The sequence below is a fragment of the Phoenix dactylifera genome, unplaced genomic scaffold, assembly GCF_009389715.1.
Source record: "Phoenix dactylifera cultivar Barhee BC4 unplaced genomic scaffold, palm_55x_up_171113_PBpolish2nd_filt_p 000207F, whole genome shotgun sequence".
NCBI lineage: Eukaryota > Viridiplantae > Streptophyta > Magnoliopsida > Arecales > Arecaceae > Phoenix > Phoenix dactylifera.
In genome coordinates, this window is record NW_024067723.1 from 211,469 (window position 1) to 231,354 (window position 19,886).

General features: G+C 47.9%; 1 protein-coding gene across 1 annotated transcript; it reads right to left on the minus strand.

Annotated features, from left to right (window-relative positions):
• Positions 1 to 16,327: 16,327 nt before the first annotated feature.
• LOC108511705 lies at positions 16,328 to 18,209 on the minus strand. The gene is made up of 5 exons (XM_026809241.2): positions 17,503 to 18,209; positions 17,303 to 17,408; positions 17,132 to 17,213; positions 16,965 to 17,016; positions 16,328 to 16,822 (listed from the first exon to the last, which is right to left on the minus strand). The coding sequence occupies exons 1-5, from the start codon at positions 17,836 to 17,838 to the stop codon at positions 16,658 to 16,660; spliced, it is 741 nt and encodes a 246-aa protein (XP_026665042.2). The 5' UTR covers positions 17,839 to 18,209; the 3' UTR covers positions 16,328 to 16,657.
• Between the last annotated feature and the right edge of the window lie 1,677 nt (positions 18,210 to 19,886).

Consider the following 19,886-nt stretch of genomic DNA (forward strand, 5'->3'; position numbering starts at 1 on the left):
AGTCTAATCATCTTCTCTTACTGCTCATAGTATTGTCTTCAAGGTATACCATTCTATACCGAACCGGATAGTATGGAGCGTACCATACCGTACTAGTTCGGTACCGGTATGCGGTACGGAGGACATACTGACACTTGGTATGTCGAACCGACCTTCGTACTGAGCGTACTGACAAAATAACGGGGTGGCACCGGTACAAGGTCTGGTATCGAAACGGCGTACCTTGGTTGTCTTTGCCTCTGCAAGCAAGGTAGTCCTCACTGTGTGACCGAGCTCCTCAAGTAACAATACACAATAGACTTGCGGCATAGTTGCATAGAGGTGATGTTCATGGAGCTTATTTTGGGAGATTTACTTGTTAACAGATGGCTAATTAGAAGTTATACAGCTGACTATTCTATCCCGTTTATCATCACAAGATGTATGTAGATGTATAAATACACATGTATGTGCATGTCCTGCTCCTTTGGTTTATTTAATTTGTCTATCAAGGCTGCATCTACGTGTGCTTGAATACTGCACATCACACAATTACGATTCCAAGGAATTTTCGACGGTAAATAATAATTATTGGAGGTTGCATTGTATTTATACAAATGTGTACTGTTCATGATGTGGAATAGTTTCTCATAGACCTTGGATAAAGCAAAGAACTTCTTAGTTTGTGAAATTCATGATGTAGACTGCTCATGGCAGCACACAGCATTTGCAATGATGTCATTTGTCATTTTAAAGTTTGTGATGTACTTCTATCATTAGATTTCCTGAAGATTATGGATTTGTAAAGCTTGAATAATAAAAATTGCGCAGCTTTAGGCAAATGTCCAGTATGAGAATAGATAGCTTCTTTTTCCCCTTCCATTTCATGTTGTATTTCCTTTTCCACATCCATTTAGCCATGCTAGAATGACTTTATTTTATGAATTTCTCATTTTTGATTGAATGGGTAGTACTAAATATCTGTTGATCATGATGCATGCTACGGGAGATTGATTTGGTGATAGTTTTGTCTGATTTCATAGTAATATTGAACTCAGGGGGATGTATGTCTGAAAATATGTTAATTTCCTGGGTATGCAATGTACTGTTCATTGAGATATACCTGAACTAGTATGCAAGCTTATTTATTATTTTACATGTATTTGGAACTTAAGAGTGCAGTTTTACTAGTGTATTCTTATGTCAATCCAAATGAACTCTGATCAGACCTTGGTTGGAAAATGTCAATCCAACTTCCAGTTAGGTCAGATTCGGTTAAGTAGAAGACATGAACCATCTGGCTTAATACGAGCTCTAATAGGACTTCAAGTTTGGCTACAATAGAGTTGACAGCTTGGATAATTTCAACTCAATATTCGATTATAAATTTTCCTGCCTAACCCAGCCCAATATTAACCCATATTTCTACAATAAGTTCCCCTGAAAAGTGGACCTAGATCGAATAATAAACTAATGATCAAATCCTGTTACAATGAAATCAGATCGATCAACATGACCTAAACCAAATCTTGTTTTTGGCAAAAGATATTCCAGTGTTGTGCTGGACAGAGTTGGAGATACTTTTCCCATCCCAAAATGTTACACCCCATTAAATGTATGTGAGCTCTTGTAATTCATGTATTAACAATACATCAATTCTTCTCTGGAATTGTGACCTACATCTGTAGGGTCTGTGTAAACGTATTTGAATAATGGAGATAGGAGATGTGGTCTCAAGTGCACCAATTTACAGCCTCGCTAATTTAAATATGAGCAATTAAGGTAGCGAATGAACTGCAAAATTTTGTCATTGAATCCTGTTTGATTGTTCTTCTTGTTGTAGCATAGCTTGTTATTATCCTTGGATTAGAGTAGTTACTTTCTTCTGAGATTCTTGCGAAGTTTTATCGTTCCTTTTATTGAAAATACTAAAATCCTGTTGCTTCTTTCTAGTTCTACTTTCTTGCTTTTCTGGAAATTTCTTCATATGCACCTGAGTTTGTTTTGGTTTCTATTACAAAAAAGAAATTGTTTGGACTTTTTTTTTTTGAAAAAAAACATTTTGATAGTTCTTGCTATCTTTTGCTGCAGGTATTCTTCTTTAAACAAATAATTTTTTTTCGGTTCATTTTCACTTTATTTAAAATTTTACAATATTCAACTCTTTAAATGTGTTTTTCCTGAAAAATGTAGATTTTCCCTGAACACAGATATTGCTTTGGGCGATTAATTTTTAATTTTCTGAAGTAAGGAATTCTGCTATTTCAATCTTAAGAATTTCAGTTGTTATTTACACTTTTCGATCTCCTGGTTCAAATTATGTGTTTTTATAAAAAAAAACCAGTTACTTTTGTTGTTTGGGTTTATAAGTTCTAGTTTACTTTTTATTGTTACCCTAGTTCTTTTTACTTTTCTTTAAATTGAAACAATTACTTTCTAGCAATACTTTTGCAAAGTTCTCTCTTTCAGTTCTTTTATTCCAAACATATTTAAAGTTAAAATGATCTTTCCTGGTCATACAAAATTAGGTTTTTGATTTTTTTTTTCAAATCATTTAATTGGTTATTCATAAAAAAAATAAGCTTCCTTCAAATTTTCAGAAATTGGGTATTTTGCCCAAATCATTAAATGCTACAGTTTTTAAAAGTTCAGTTCTTGAATTTTTCTAGTGCCAAGTTAAATGCTGTTTTTATAGAAAAGTTTCCATTGCTCAAATGTGCTAGTTGAAATAGTTGCGTCTGTTTGGGATGTAAGTTCCAGTTGTTCTTTCAATCATTACTATAGCAGTTTTACTTCTCTTTAAACTGAAATAAGTGCTTTGCACCGATACTGTTGCAACATTTTCTCTTTCATTACTTTTGTTTCATATTTAGCTTCAAATGCTCTTTCGTAGTCATACAAAATTAAGTTCCTGGTTCTCCTCAAATCTAAAAGATGTGTTTTCCTTTTAAAAAAATATTTTTCTCAATTTTTAATAAGATTGGGTTCTTGGATGTTTTTCTTAAATCATCTAGGTTATGTGTTTTTCACAAAATAATGTGTGATTTGAGACAATTATTTTTGTTGTTCTAGATGATAAGCTCTAGTGGTTCTTTTTGTCATTACTAGTGTTGCTGGAAATTGGACCCGGGGGCGACCGCTGGGCCAGGAAGGGGGAGCTCCGGTGAGAATCGGCGGTGATCGGCGGCGGTCCGTCGACGCGTGGCGTCCTCCGGAAGACCTGCAAGAAGCCGGTGGCCGGGATTTCCGGCGCCGGCCCTCCGATGCTTAAGTCAGAGGGGGCAAGTGTGAGAATGGAGACAATAGTAGAGAGTATGGTTTTTTTGCTTCCCCCCCTCTTAAAATGGAGGAGTCCCCTTTTTATAGAGGGAGCTGGGTTACCTGTGATGTGACGGGGCAAACGGCCTGTCGTACAATCTGGTATGGAGTGGAAATTAATGCCCGATCGTGTGAGTCAACGCTGTTACTGTTGGAGATTAGGTCGAAGCTCTCGAGTCATCGTTGAATCATGCTATCATAGTTGTCAAGTAGGTTTGCCGTAAGAGGCTCAATGTCCATAGACGACAGAAGCCATATGCTTTAATTGTTGAGTGAACCGGGGGTTGGGAGAGGTCATACGCTTTGATGGTTGAGTGAACCGGAGATCATCATGAACCATGCCCATTTAATGGTTGAGTGTGCTGGAGGCCTGCAGAGGCCATGCGCAATAATAGTTTGACGAAAGTGGCAGGATACGGTGAGGTTGCGTATCTGGAGTCAGACTTCCTTACGGAGTTAGGCCGGGGTCGAATATTTGGACAAGGCATTTCGGAATTCGGCACCTGGTCGGGTGCCGAGCCAGTTGCCAAGCTGGGCGCATTCTAGTCCGAGCGTCATCAGGTCGGACGCTTCTGGTCGGCGCTCTCCGGGTCGGTGCTTCCTAGTCGGCGCTTCCTGGTCGGCGCTTCCTGGTCGGGAGCTTTCTGGTCGGCGCCTTTCGCTTCAGGATGCCTTATATTTTTCCCCCAACACTACCCCCGACTTCCGAGTTCGAGCTGATCACAAGCTCGAGCGCGGGAAGTAGTTTTAATTGGGTTAATACGGGTTAGGAAAATTTTGAATTATCGCGCGCTTCGAGGCGCTTCTAATGGGCGGCGTCTCCTCTTTTCCGAAACGTTTCATCATTAGGGTACTTTTTCGTTTTTCGAAGCGTCCTCGCGTCGTGGGCTCATGATGGGGCCACACGATCCGACGAGGCGCTTCTGTGTTCGAAGCTTTAGCCCGAATTTAATGCGGCACTCTGACTTTCAGGCCGACATGTGTCACGATCTGGACGGGGAGCGGCGTTCCGTCTCGCTGATCTGAGCCGTTGGAGGGATTTATATAAACCCCTGCCTGGCTTCTTCTGGTTTCTCTCTTATTGTCTTCTTTTTCCTTCTCTTTTCCTTCTCAGTCCGAAGCGGCCGCTCCGACATTCCGCCATTACTTCCGGCGAACCCCCTAAGGTGTCTCCCTCTTGAAACCTTCTTCCTCCCTTCTTTTTCTTTCCTATTTCTAATGGGTCTTGGTCCAAGTGAGGTTGGGTCCACCATGAGTGAGCTGGAGGTTGAGATGGTCGAAGAGTGGTTTTTTCCTCTGCGAGGGTTCCGTTTGGAACCTGCTGGGTTGGGGGTTCGGGTAACGAACCCTCCTGTGGGCCGGATCGCAGTGTATTCGGAGGCACTCTGGGCTGGCCTGCGATTTTTCCTCTATGGGTTTGTGAACAAGCTGCTCGGGGAGTACCAACTCGTACCGGCGCAGCTTGCTCCGAATGCATGGAGGACGATCATCGGGTTCCTGTCCCTATGTGTGGCATATGAGATCCCGTCTTCTGTGAATGTTTTCCGGCGGCTTTTTTCACTAAAGTCTAACCCAGGAGACGGAGAGTGGCTTTACATCGCCTTTTGGGCGGGTCGACCACTCTTCCATGGCGCCCCGTCGTCTATTCACGACTGGAAGAAGAAATTTTTCTTTTTGAGTTCCGAACGGTCGTAGGGGTTCGACCCTAGGTGGAGGCAGAGCCGACTCAAGACCGCCAACAAACTCCCCAGGCTTTCCTCGCGTGAGCAGGGGATCCTCGACGCCATCCGCAGCCTCGGGGATGGCATTCTTCTGGGCGGCCTCGTGAGCGAAGATGCTCTAATCAATGTCGGTCTGAGCTCGGCGCGCCCTCCGGGTAGGTGGTATTTTTAAGGAATTTTTCCCTTTGCCTTTTCCTCACGATATTTAACTAAAACTTCTTTCGCTCATCTTTGCAGATATTGCAAAAATGGTAACCAAAAGTAACGCTCTGTATGCTCGGTTCAAGAGAAGGGCGGCCGAGCTCGCGGGAGAGCCGCCCGAGCCAAAAAAGAAGGCGAAGATCTCGGCTCCTCGTGCCGAGCCCTCCGAGGCTGGTCGGAGGGTGGGCTCAAGCTCTAGGGGCGCGGGCTCTGCTGGAGCTATGACGGCGCTCCCGTGCCCGGCGCCAATTTCGCAGGTTCCTGGTCGGCCTCCAGTCTGACCCGAGCGCCCGGCATCTAAGCCGGGCAGCAGCCGAGAGGCGGCAAGGCCGACCTCGCCGGAGGTGGCTAGGACCAGCCTCCTCGACCCGTCGGAGGGAGGGGGCCGACAAGGAAGGCGGCCCTATATCCCGGACTGGGCGGTGTTCGAGGGCGACTCAGCCCTTGAGAACGCTGAGACGGCGCGACAATTCTTCCGCGGTGCACTCCTTCCCGTCGACATGGTGAAAATTCGGGCCTTGAGCATGAACCAGTTCTTGGATTCGGCTCGCATCTCCGCTGTTCGGGTAAGTTCGTTCTTTATCTACTGTCCTTCACATTTTTTACGCCTTCGTTTAATCTTTGGCTCAACTCTTCTTTGCCCTGCTTGCAGCACCTTCACGAGGTCGAGACGCTGATTTCGATCGGCGCAGATTACAAGGAACGAGCTCGCCGAAGTGCACGAGCGCAAGAAGAAGCTGAGAAGAAATTGGCGGAGGCCGAAAGCAAGTTGGCAGAGGCCGGGCTCCAAAAGAAAGAGCTTCTGCTCAGACTGGGGGCCACTGAGGACGAGGTTCGTCTCTTCAACATGATGCTTGAGGAAGAAAGGGCCGGCCATGCTCTGACCAGGTCAGAGGTGCGGGCCGCCGAGGCCCGTTTGTCCGAGGCTCAATCCCTGCTCGCCGTCCGTGAGCAGGAGATAAGAAATTTGGAGCAGAAGGCCGAGCAACACGAGGCTCGGGAGAAGGAGGCCAGGGAGCAGGCCCGAAATGCTGTCGAACTCTTCCGCGAATCGGAAGAGTTCCGCGACCTGCTCGAGGAGGAGGGGGTGAACGGGCTCACCCAAGGCTTCAATGACTTCCGCAATCAACTACGGCGGTTCCTCCCCGACTTCGACCTCGATCTGCTTCAACCGGGAGCGGGGGTCGAGTTCGAGGCAGGTACTCCGACGGTCAATGAGGCCGTCGAGGAGACTGGGTCCGCTGCCGAGGAGGGTTTAGCGGGAGCGCCCGAGGCTGCTCCCAAGGCCGCCGAAGACGGCCATGCCGAGGCTTTGGCCGCGGAGGAACCAGCTGCCCCCGAAGCCGCCGAAGACGATAGGGTCGAGCCGTAGGACTTGGTCATTTTTTGTATCTTTTTATCATTTGTGTAAAGAAGGATGGCCTTCACGTTGTTATACGGCCAAGCCTCGATTTTGTACTTGGCCCTCGGGCTTTTCTTTTAAATGAGTATACTTTTCTATGACTGATCCAAGTTTTGTTCCTCAATAAATGTAAATTTCTTCGATCGAATTCACTTTATAGACGGGCTCTGCGGCCTCGACTGCATCCGTTGCGTAGTTAGACTTAGGTTTAGGCTCGGCATATTTGCCAAGTCTTTGAGCTCGGATCCTAAGTTCCCGCTGCTCGGACCTTCGACCAGCGATATTGCGGTGTCCAGGTCCAAAGATATACCCGGGCTCATCAAGCCTTCTCGAGCTCGGCGTAGAATTCTGCCGAGCCCTGGACCAAAGGTCACTAGCCTGACTCAAGTTTTATTCGTACTCCGCGAGCTCGGACCTCTAGTGACCGAGGCGGATTGTAGGACTTCTTCGACTTAAACGGGTCCGATAAGGTCCCAAGCTCGGGATAGGGTTTCGCCGAGCTGCCGGTATAAACCGAGCTAAGGTTCGGCGTCGAGCAGTGCATGCGGGGCAGGTGAGGCCAGGCGACAATCGGCCCGGCTGGACGCCCTGGCGCCAGTCGGGGCTTTATTTAAGCACTTAATAGGTGCAGGAACGAATGAAATAATGCAACCTTTGATTAAAATGTACCTTTTGTAGTGTCAGAGTCGAGCGTCCCGTGCCGAGGTTGGCAGTTTTGCTCCTCGGCTAATTTTTGAGGGCGCTCTTCTGCTCGGGGTCCGCTCCCTGGGGACGCCGGCGCATTAGGAGGAATAACCCATTGATTTGTGGGTGTCGCTTTATCATCCGCGGACCTTTCGGGAGCACCGTTGTCGATCACGAACGTTTCGGGGGGCTGCGAAGGTACTACCCCGTCATCCCGAGGTCGAGGGAGCTGGGCTCGCACTGTCGACACTCGGGGCATCCCGACCTTAGTCGAGGAGGCGCTACGGGGGGCCACGAAGGTACTACCCCGTTGTTGGTGTTGAGCGCCACGGAGGACCGCGAAGGTACTACCCCATCTTTCCGAAGTGTCGAGGGGTCTGGGCACGCACTATCGACACTCGGGGCATCCCGACCTTAGTCGAGGAGGCGCTACGGGGGGCCGCGAAGGTACTACCCCGTTGTTGGTGCTGAGCGCCACGGAGGGCCGCGAAGGTACTACCCCGTCTTCCCGAAGTGTCGAGGGGTCTGGGCATGCACTGTCGACACTCGGGGGCATCCCGACCTTAGTCGAGGAGGCGCTACGGGGGGCCGCGAAGGTACTACCCCGTTGTTGGTGCTGAGCGCCACGGAGGGCCGCGAAGGTACTACCCCGTCTTCCCGAAGTGTCGAGGGGTCTGGTCACGCACTGTCGACACTCGGGCATCCCGACCTTAGTCGAGGAATCGTACGCCGAGGTCGAGGGTCTGGGCACGCTCTATCGACCTGCGACGCTTCCCGAGGTCGAGGGGTCTGGGGACGCTCTATCGACCTGCGACGCTTCCCGAGGTCGAGGGGTCTGGGGACGCACTGTCGACCTCGAGGCATCCCGGCCTTAGCCGAGGTATTTGAGGGAGATCGAGACCGAGTTCGACATAATGCACTCCAGACTTCTGGCCAAGGCGCCCGTGTTAATGTCCGCACGAGGTCGTATGCACGAGCCGGGCCAGGTCGTTGAGAATCATGAAATATGTAGTCATTAGGAGGAACACTGGTTAAATGATTGCAGAAATTATGAAGGCGAGATTTAATGTTTCGATCAGAGGACCCCTCGGGTCCTACTGGTAGTACACCAGAGATTTTCAGAGCTCCAGCTTCGTGAATGGGGGTCCCCCTCAAGAGGCTCCAGTCTGTATGCTCCGGGCGCTCTGGACGCGCGCGATCCGGTAGGGTCCTTCCCAGTTTGGAGCCAACTTTTTCTTGCTCGGTTGGCCGAGAAGCTTCGGCCCTTCTGAGGACGAGATCCCCATTTTGAAAGATTTAACTTTGACCCTGGCGTTGTAGTATTGTGTCGTCTTTTGTTGGTATCTCGCCATGCGGACTCGGGCGCTTCCCCTTGTCTCCTCAATTAGGTCCAGGTTGTTTCTGAGCTGCGAAGAAGCTGGAGCGGCGTCATAATGCTCGACCCTCGAGGGAAGGGAGTCGATCTCCAACGGGATGACGGCTTCTGTTCCATATGTCAAATTGAAGGGAGTCTCGCCGGTGGGTATACGGAACGTGGTCCGATAAGCCCACAGGACGTTGTATAGATCCTCGACCCACTGTCCCTTGGGACTGGTCGAGCCTGGCTTTAAGCCCTGCAAAATAGTTTGATTCGTTACCGTCGGTTTCCTCTCCATTTGTCTGAGGATGCGCGACCGAGGTGAAGCGGTGGTCGATGCCAAGCTCGGAGCAGAACTCCCTGAATCGAACCGTTGTCGAACTGGCGGCCGTTATCTGATTATGAGGATGCGGGGGAGTCCGAATCTGCAAATTATTGATTTCCAGACGAAATCCCGCCATCTTTTGCTTGGTGATCCGGGCGACCGGCTCGGCTTCCCCACCCCACTTAGTGAAATAATCAATGGAGACGACCAGAAACTTCCTTTGCCCGGTTGCCAGGGGAATGGTCCCAAATATCAATTCCTCAATTGGGCGAATGGCCAGGGGGAACTGATCGAGGTCAACGGGGCCGAGGGTCGTCGTGGAATATTGGCATTCCTCTGGCACCGCGGTCGCCATATCTCCGGACGAAGTCTAGCGTGTCCTTTTGGAGTGTCGGCCAATAATATCCCTGGCGGAGGATCTGTGGGCCAGTGCTCTGCCTCCCAAATGGTTCCCGCAAATTCCTTCATGGACTCCCGCATTGCATAATCCGCCTCGGTTGGGCGAAGACATCGAAGGAGGGGGGAGGTAAAGGATCTTCAGTAGAGCTTACTTCGTGCAGTAGGTACCCGGAGCGGCTAGACACTTGACTCGGCGAGCCTTGCGCTCATCACTGGGGAGGATTTCGTCCTGCACGGTAGCTGATGAGCTCGTTCATTCCAGCTCGGCTCGACTTCGACACAAAGAGTCGGCTCGGGTTCGTCCGGCTAGGCACTTGGAGATACTCCCAGTGCTGCTGCTTTGGGGAGCTCGCTCATGCGGGAGGACGCTAACTTGATAATTGATCTGCTCTGAGATTCCCGACCTGGCGATGTGTTGGATGTGGAAAGAGCTCAGAGCCGAAGTAAGATCCCGCACCTTCTGGAGATATTTCTGCATGATTGCTCCTTGGCTTCGAAGTCTCCCAAGACTTGGCTTACAACCAAGCTGGAAATCGCTGCAAACCTTTAGGTTTTCGACATTCAGCTCCTTAGCCAGCTTGAGTCCGGCAATAAGTGCTTCGTACTCCGCCGCATTGTTCGAGGCGGGAAATTCGAAGCGCAAAAGCTTGTTCCGCCACTACTCCATCTGGGTTGGTGAGGATGAGGCCGGCTCCGCTACCCCCCCCGAGGTCGAGGAGCCGTCCACATACAAGGTCCACGGCTACTCTGGGGGCTCCTCCACCGTAGGCACAGGCTCGGGTTCGTCGAGCACAGTGCATTCCACAATAAAGTCGGCAAGCGCCTGGGCTTTAATTGCTGGCCTGGTCGGTATTACAAGATCGAACTCCCTGAGCTCGACTGCCACTTCGTAATCCGCCCAGCACGATCTGATCGTTGCAGGATCTGCTTCATTGGCTGGTCGGGAGTATGGCCACCGTGGTGAGCTTGAAATAGGGCGGAGCCTCCGGGCTGAGATGACCAGAGCAAAGATGGTCTTTTCCAGCTTGGAGTACCGGGTCTCAGCATCCTTTAAGACCCGGCTAGTGTAGTATTAAAACCGGTCCTTTTGAAGCTTATTCTCTCTCTCGAACCAGGACCGAGCTCACTGCAACTGGGGAAACAGCCAAGTACAGATAAAGGAGCTCGCCCCTGTTGAGGCTTTGTGAGCAAAGGAGGAGAAGCGAGAAGACGCTTTATCTCTTCAAAGGCTTGCTGGCATTCCGCCGACCACAAGAAGTTCTTCGGGCCGCTGAGAGCCGCGAAGAACGGGAGACAGCGTTCGGCTGATCGGAAAACGAAATCTTCCGAGAGCAGCGACCCGTCCCGTTGAGCCGCATTGTCGTGTACCTCCTTTTACCGTCCTTGGGGGCACCATCTCTTGGAGTGCCCCGGATCTTCTCGGGATTGGCTTCAATTCCCCGTTAGGTGATCACGAAGCCGAGGAACTTGCCCGAGGTGACCCCGGAATGCACATTTTGCAGGGTTGAGCTTCATCCGGTATCTCCGAAGCGTGGTAAAATGCTTCGTCGAGGTCAGCCACGTGATTCTTCGCCATTTGGCTCTTCACCAACATATCGTCGACATAGACCTCCATATTTCGGCCTATTTGGTCTTTAAAGATCGGCTGACCAGTCTTTGATAAGTTGCTCCAAGCATTCATTAGGCCGAAAGGCATTACTTTTGTAGCAATAGGTGCCTCCGTCAGTTAATTGAAGGCTGTTTTTTCTTCATCCTCTGGCGCCATTCGGATCTGGTTGTACCTGAGAAGGCGTCCATGAATGTTAGGGAGCTCATGCCCCGAGGTGGAGTCCACGAGCTGGTCGATGCTTGGGAGTGGGAAGCTGTCCTTGGGCAGGCCTTGTTCAGGTCGGTGTAGTCCACGCACATGCGCCACTTTCCGTTGGCTTTTCTGACAAGGACCACATTGGCGAGCCACTCCGGGTAAGGTATCTCCCGGATGAAGCCGGCTTTGAGGAGTTTGTCGACTTCCTCAGCCGTCGCTCGTTGTCGTTCCGGAGCAGCACTCCGCTTCTTTTGCCGCACTGGCTTGCAGGTTGGCTTCGTTTGGAGACGGTGGACCGCAACCTCCGGATCTATTCCTGGCATATCAGCGGGCGACCAGGCAAGATATCTGCGTTGTTTCGCAGGAAAGCTGACGAGGCGGTCTCTCTCGCAATCATCGAGGCCGGAGCCGACCTGCACGGTTAGCTCGGAAAAATTTTCTTGCAAGGGAATTTGAATGAGTAGCTCACCAGGCTCGACCCGCTGCTTTTGAGGACCGACCCGTGTCTCTAGAGTTTCAGCCGTGGGCTGGTCGTCTGCTGGTGAGGTCGACACTTCGGCCGTTGCTTGGCTGCGTTGGTCGCCATATAGCACCGCCTTGCTACCGCCTGGTCCCCACGGGCTTCGCCGACTCCTTGGCTGGTGGGGAAACGCACAAGTAGGTGGCAGATTGAGACCACGGCGCGAAGGGCGTTGAGCCCTGGTCGTCCGAGGATGGCGTTATAGACCGAGGGGCAAACGCACCACGAGGAAATTCATCTTCACGGTACTTTTCCCTGGGGGCGAGTCCGACTGTGACTAGGAGGTCGATCTCGCCCTCTACTGGAATCGAGTCTCCAGTAAATCCGACCAGCGGAGCATTCCATTCTCGTAGCTGCTTTTCTGCCATCCCCATTCTAGAGTAGGCCTCAAAATACAAAACATTCGCCGAGCTTTCCATTATCAACTAGGACACGTTTTACATCAAACTTGTTTACGACCATAGAGATGACCACAGCGTCATCATGGGGAGTTTCGACTCCCTTCAGGTCCTCGTTCGAAAAGGAGATGACTTCAGAATTGCGGGGGCGCTTTGGTGGAAGCCCTTCTTCAGCTGGTTCCCCAGCTGGGGCTCCCCTTTCTATGGTGTTAATGGTGCCAGCGATGGGCTTGTTGGCGTTCGGCTCTCCATGCTGTGTGGCGCCCTCTACTGGCCTCTTCTCTTCATGCCGGTTCTGCACGAACCGGTTAAGCACTCCTCGGCGGATGAGCCGCCTCGATCTCGTCCGGAGCTGGAAGCAGTCTTCCGTATCATGGCCGTGATCCCGGTGGAAGCGGCAGTACTTCTTGGGATTGCGCCAGGCCCCGGGGTCCCGCATTGGTGGCGGAGGCCGGAAATAATCCTGACCCTGGATCTCCATGAGGATCTCAGTTCGAGGAGTGTTAAGGGGAGTGTAGTTCTCGTACCTCCCATTGGATATGCGGGGACGCGGTGGGGATCTCGGACGTGGCGGGGACCGAAGTTGGGGCGGTCTCCGCAGCCGAGGCGGACTCTTCGGGCGAGGCGGGTTCTTTGCTCGGCGCGGAGACGGGCTTCTAGGGCGGCCGCGCTCCTTGCGACGCCTCTTTTGCTTTTTGGAGGCCTGCTCGGCCCCCACCCCGTCTAGAAGCAACAGCTTCTTCAGCCTTCGCGTATTTCCGTGCCCGGACTAGCATCTCGGCGAAGTCGGCTGGGAAATTCTTCTCGATGGAGAAGAGAAACCTATAAGACCGGCTCCAGTCTTGAGTGCCGACATGGCTATTGACTGGTCAAGCTCACGGACCTCCCAAGTTGCGGCAGTGAAACGGTCCAAGTATTCCCCCAGCGACTCTCCCTTCCTTTGCTTTATATCGAGGAGGGAGTCCGAAGTCCGCCGCTGGGGTCGGCTGGCAGCAAAGTTAGTAGCGAACTGCCTGCCGAGCTGCTCAAAAGAGGAGACTGTGCTGAGTTTCAGCCCGGTGAACCAAAGCCGAGCTGCTCCTCGAAGCGTTGCTGGGAAGGCCTTGCAGAGCATGGCCTCCGAGGATCCTTGGAGTGCCATCAAGGCCCGGTAACTTTCCAGGTGGTCAAGGGGGTCGGTCTTGCCATTGTAGGGCTCCACCTGTGGCATCTTGAACCTCGGCGGGACCGGCTCCTCCTCGATCTGGTGAGAGAAAGGGACTTCGTGGTAAACTCGTAGTCACCCTCACATCTCCCCCTCTTGCCATTGAGCGCTTCAATCTGGCGCTCCAGCTTCTCGATTTTTTTGTCGAGTTCATCATTCCGAGGGATCGCCACAGTGGTCTGTTCGGGTGCGGGTTGTCCTGGGACTGATTCGACCTCTGACGGTTGTGACCAGTCGCCTGGACCCCTCGCTAGGGCTCCCTCCAGGAGAATGGTCGGGCGGAACCCTGGCAGCGGCACCGCTCCTCACCATTGGTCCTTGAAGAGGCGTGGAGATCGCGGCCTTGTGGGGCCGGTCCACTTGAAGGGGGCACCGGTTAAACCGGGGGCCTGAGGAAGCGGTGCTGCTGGGACGCCCTCGGGTTGCAGGTTTTGGACAGCGGTGGCCAAAGCCTGTACTTGTTGCACCAGGGCATCAAACTGCTCCGGCCGAACTTGCGGAGTCGAATCGGCCGGAGGTGGCGAGTTCTGGACAGAATGTCCAGGACTAGTTGGAGGACGTCGGGAGACATTAGAAGCTCCCTTGCTTCTCAGCTTCATGGCCGCGACTCGGGCCCTTCCTCTAGCGCCAACTGTTGCTGGAAATTGGACCCGGGGGCGGACCGCTGGGCCAGAAAGGGGGAGCTCCGGTGAGAATCGGCGGTGATCGGCGGCGGTCCGTCGACGCGTGGCATCCTCCGGAAGACCTGCAAGAAGCCGGTGGCTGGGATTTCCGACGCCGGCCCTCCGATGCTTAAGTCAGAGGGGGCAAGTGTGAGAATGAAGACAATAGTAGAGAGTCTGGTTTTTTTGCTTCCCCCCTCTTAAAATGGAGGAGTCCCCTTTTTATAGAGGGAGCTGGGTTACCTGTGATGTGACGAGGCAAACAGCCTGTCGTACAATCTGGTATGGGAGTGGAAATTAATACCCGATCGTGTGAGTCAACGCTGTTACTGTTGGAAGATTAGGTCGAAGCTCTCGAGTCATCGTTGAATCATGCTATCATCAGTTGTCAAGTAGGTTTGCCGTAAGAGGCTCAATGTCCGTAGACGACAGAAGCCATACGCTTTAATTGTTGAGTGAACCGAGGGTCGGGAGAGGTCATACGCTTTGATGTTTGAGTGAATCGGAGATCATCATGAACCATGCGCATTTATGGTTGAGTGTGCTGGAGGCCTGCAGAGGCCATGCGCAATAATAGTTTGACGACAGTGGCAGGATACGGTGAGGGTTGCGTATCTGGAGTCAGACTTCCTTAAGGAGTTAGGCCGGGGTCGAATATTTGGACAAGGCATTTCGGAATTCGGCACCTGGTCGGGTGCCGAGCTAGTTGCCAAGCTGGGCGCATTCTAGTCCGAGCGTCATCAGGTCGGACGCTTCTGGTTGGCGCTCTCCGGGTCGGCACTTCCTGGTCGGCGCTTCCTGGTCGGGAGCTTCCTGGTCGGCGCCTTTCGCTCCAGGATGTCTTATATTTTTCCCCCAACAACTAGCTTTCTTACTTTTAAGTTGTATCTATTACTTTCTTCTAATACTCTTGCATAGTTCTATCTTTCAATTCTATTATTTCAAATATGATTAGCTTCAAATGCTCTTTCTAGTTGTATAAAATTGGTTTCTTGGATTCTTTCTCAAATCATTTAAATATTTGTTTTTCTTGGAAATTATTTTTCCTTAATTTTTTATGAGGAAATGTGGAAGCAAGCTGGTACTCCCACACATATGTATGCATGTATATACGAGGCACTTTGGTTCCATGAGTGTTGCAGAGGTTTTTTTATGTTGGAATGTTACAGAGGTTTTTGACTTCAGGTGTAACTTTTGTTTGACTTCCACTCCAAATAGAATGGTTAGTTGATAATTCTGAGTCTCACACACTTATATTCTTTTACATTGTTTATTAAGGATGAGAATGAAAATGACTTGCTTTTATGTTGTTTTGTCACCCTTGAGATAGTAGAAGACATGTTAGTGTTTTAGCTTTACACAAAATGCTCTAGATCGTATATTCAATTCTGTGGTTTGAACGTACTAGACAAGTTACACTACTTTCTGTAACTGTTTTTATTTATTTATTTATGATACAAATTACTTGTAGATATCTGAAAATTCTTAATTATTAGAATATAACATATTAAATATATTTATTTTAAATCATCGAATATCAGATTATTTCGAGATAAGAATCGCCGATAATTTAAGATCACTTTAGTGATACCATTTGGGTCATCAAACGCCACTTTAGGGTTTTATTGTCCATGATTTTCTTAAGTTCATTACTTTCTTCCGGTTTATGTTTAGTTTGACATCCTTTAGCTGTAGAAAGTGAGTATCTATGTAGTTGTGCTATCAGACAATTGTGACTTTGAATTCTTTTGCATTGATATATATTTTGTTCAAACTTCAAAGGAAGCATGTTGTTTTGATTCATCTCTTTTCAAGACAGCTAATAGCATCCTATATAGTCCGAAGTTACGATTACCTCAAAATCTCATCATGTGAATATAGTTATTGAAGATGCTCGGTCATCATCTAATCTTGTTCTGGAGATGTATTATAACCCGAGGAAGAGCAGCTGAATAAAACAATTAAAAAATAATAACGAACAAAACTGGCATGATAGATCAAGAGTTAATATGGTTCATCAAAATCCAGGCTACGTCCACCAGAAGAGCGAGAAATCTACTATAATAAACAGAATGCATGACAAATCACAAGGTACTGCACCACTCAACTTGGGAGAATTACACAAGAGAGAGTCCCTCTTTTATCTTTATTTAATAAAAAAGAAAGAAAGCATCCCTCACCTCTATAACGGGCTTTGTTTCTTCTTTTTTTTAAAATGATTTCTTGTTTTGGGTTTGAGACTACATATTATAAAGATGGCTTAAGATGGCTTGATTTTCATACAATCTTATCATTCTTTTCTAAAAATTATTATTATTATTATTGTATTGAAGTAGTGCTTTTTGTTTTTAAGCATGCATAGTTTTTATCTATATCGAGTCAAAGAGTGTTGAGCTGTCTTTGAAATTGAAATATTCTTAATCATTTAATTTGTTTAACTTGTTTTAACTCTTTGTAAATCACATTAGATTACCTATTTAATATAATAGTTTAGTACATATCTAGATTTTTGATCTGTTTAATAAATAGATTAGAAATAGGTTGATAAATTTTTAATATATCTTATATCCGACCTAATGCATATGTTCTTGTCCCACCTCACGCGGCCGATTGCCACCCTTACCATCTAGTAGTCTTGTTTTTGTCGACGTGCATGCAAAAGAGTCATGAATAAATGTATACATTACTTTTCCTCATGTAAAACAAATGTGTTCTTCAATGAGACAAGAAATATAACCAAGAATACGAGACTAAGAAAGCAGTACACAGAGGCAACCCTTCTCTTCCCTTCAAGAACGCCTGAGGGTACAATCCTATCTATCATAGGCAAAAAGATTTTTTCCAGCATCTGCAAAAAAAAAAAAAAAAAAAAAAATCAGTTGCCATTAGTTATAGGGGTTTTTCTCGACATTTTTTTAAATTTTATCTTATTTTTGTAATCTTTACTGATCACAGCAGAAACTATACGCGATAGAGACTCTTATGTTTACCGGTCCAAGAGGTCCCATGTGGAGCAATGGCTCTATAATATTCCTTGCTTTCCTGTTATTTTTCCCATGCAATAAGGGTTAGTCTGTGAAACTTAGCTGTATATAATCTTGGTCGTATTTTGTCATATAATAATAAAAAAAAAGATCTTAGTTTAACCTTTCCTCACCTTATAGACACCATCCCTTCATAGATATGAGACGTGTAGAGGCTACAACCAAGTCCTAATGGCAGTTGATTCTCTTTCCATTCTGCAAGTCAAAAAATTTCTCCTGCATTAGAATTACAGTATAATGCAAAATCTAAGTGTAGTTGCCATGAGATCTAAGCTTAAACAAACCTAGACGCCATTTCATGCCAAAATCCACTCCCTCATCCTTGGTCGGCTTGATCACGAACTGTATCCGGTTTGCCACCAAGAAAGCATAGAACATGCCGAGAGCTTTCTACAACAAACGACACATCCGTTATTGAGAGCTCACAGTAGAATCCAGTGCAGAATTATATCGGCAACGCAGTTATGCGAGATTTGTTTCTCACCTTACTCAGCTCAGAAGGATCAATGGCAGCCAGAAGAAGATTGAAGTAGTCTCGGCATTCTTCACCAGTCAAGTCGAAAAGTTCTTTAATGCTTCGATTCTTAATAGCAGAGTGCAATCTATCGACCCTTTCTGGTTTGCCAAAATCTTGGCCTCCTGGGGCTGATGAGGTCTTGGTTCCATGCGGCGCCGGCCAATGATCTGGCTTCTTCATGGAGATGCTCTTCTTCAATGGATTAGAATTCAAGGATTTAGGATGTGCAAGATGGTGATTTATGTGCGCATTTCCTGGAGTTTTGCATCTTTGGAGGTGCACTGTCGTGGAGAGTATTGGCATGATTTGGAAGTGTTTGGGTATGGGGTGGGAGGAAGCCCTGCTCCACGGTTAGAGGATTTAGTTGGATGTGGAAGGGAGTAGTAAACTAGTAATTAATAGATGTCAAGAGAATAGAACTTATGTTGTTAGATTTTGAAGAAAAGGATGGTATGAAATGGAAGCAATGCTTCCCATGCATGCTCGGCAAGGTGAGGTTCCTTATCCACCTTGATGGGCGTCTTACACCACTTGGTCTAAACATATATTGGTGTCAGGGCTCAGTGTGGATGCTCCTTGGCCTTTGCATGTAACAGATAGGTTGGGTCTGATTTTGTGGTATGTTTTGGGCCCTAACTGAGGTGGCTGAGGTTTTGTGAGAACTTGTGTGGGCGTGTATTTAGTCCCATCTCGATTATCCACTGGGTAGATTCTGGCTCAAATAATACCTTCTGATTAACCATTTTGGGTGAGGTCCTGAGTTGTTATAAATAGTATCAGAGCGGATCCGACTCATAATCTATGTGAACTATAGGACATTGCAGCACGGATCCATTAGGGCTGATCACGGGCCGATCATGATGTTTGTAATTAGATTTAAATGGATTTGAACTCTTAGCCTGACGATGACATCATGGCTTGAACAGAGAGAATATGCGAGAATCCGTGCGGGCGTGTGCTTAATCCCACATTGGTTATTCACTGAATAGATCTTGGGTATTTATATAGAATTAAGGAAACAAAATAATACCTTCTAGCTAGCCAATTTGGATGAGATCCTGAGTTGTTATAGGTTTTACCGTTAGATTTGGTCAGCTTACATTTGGTTGGCTGTTTATTTCTGATTGGCACATGGTTTGGGGTTATTTTTATTGGTGAAAACCTCCTCCATAGAGGTCTGAGTTCTGGAGTGAGTTGGAACAATTCTATGTGGGCAACTGGTACTCCGGGTCTTCTACTCAACCGGCCGGCAAGGAGAGTATAACTTGCAAGGGAGGAAAGAGATCAGGCTTGCTATTTGGGTTGGTTTCCGCCAGATGTTCTTAACTTGGCCTAGGCTTAGGTTGGAAAATGTAGAGGCACAATTTCTTGTTATATGTTAATAATATAAATCCACCCAATCCAAACCCGATCATAATTTCTAGAATAGAACTTCCAACCTTATGCAACTAGATTGTAATACATCTTTGTGAAATAGAAAACCTAACCGAATCCCGCTTGACTTAAACCATGCTTGATTTGATGTAACCCAACCAAACCAAACATAACACAAGTCATTCCAAACCATATTTGGGTTGAGTGTTTTGAATGTGGGTTTGGTCCTCATTCAAATGGTTGGATTCATTATCGAGTTGGGTAGGATTCAGGCCGTGTCATTTGATGGTTGAATTTAATCTCAAATTGACCTTTAACCTAATCCAATCTGCTCGAATATACGACTAACAACTCTCACCAGTTAGGCTAAAAAGTATGTGGAACACCGATCCTGATGCTCTCTCTTTTCTCTTAAGAAGATATAATTTACTCTGCAGGTTTGTATGAACCGAGCATATTATGATTCTCATAACATGCATTCATCTCATAAAAGATTGTCTTAGATTTTTTAATCTGAACAAGGTTATATGTATGCGGCTTTGTGATAAAGATTATTTTTGTGTTTCGAATTCGTCATATCAAATTATTATAAATTTACTGCATTGTGCGTCAAACCCCGCCATCCCTTTTTTCTCTCTCTCTCTCTTCTTTTTTTTTTTTTTTCATCAACAGAAGTAATAGTTGTCATTAAATTTAATCAATGTCTCATGAGGGCTTGCAACGGTAAGCAGAACTCCGATTAGAAAAATAGCTTCGCAGGCTGCTGGATTCCAACTCAGTACCTTGTGCTGACGTGGATCATTGCTCGACCACGTGCAGACACGTCATGCTTCAGAGCATGCCATGATACACGTCAGATGATCGCACGTCGTGGGGATGAAACCAGACAATTGGAGGACTATTTGTGGGCCCCGGTCGCACCGCCCAATGCCATCGTCCCCGTCGTGATGTTCAACGGGGCACCTGTCGCCAGGTCA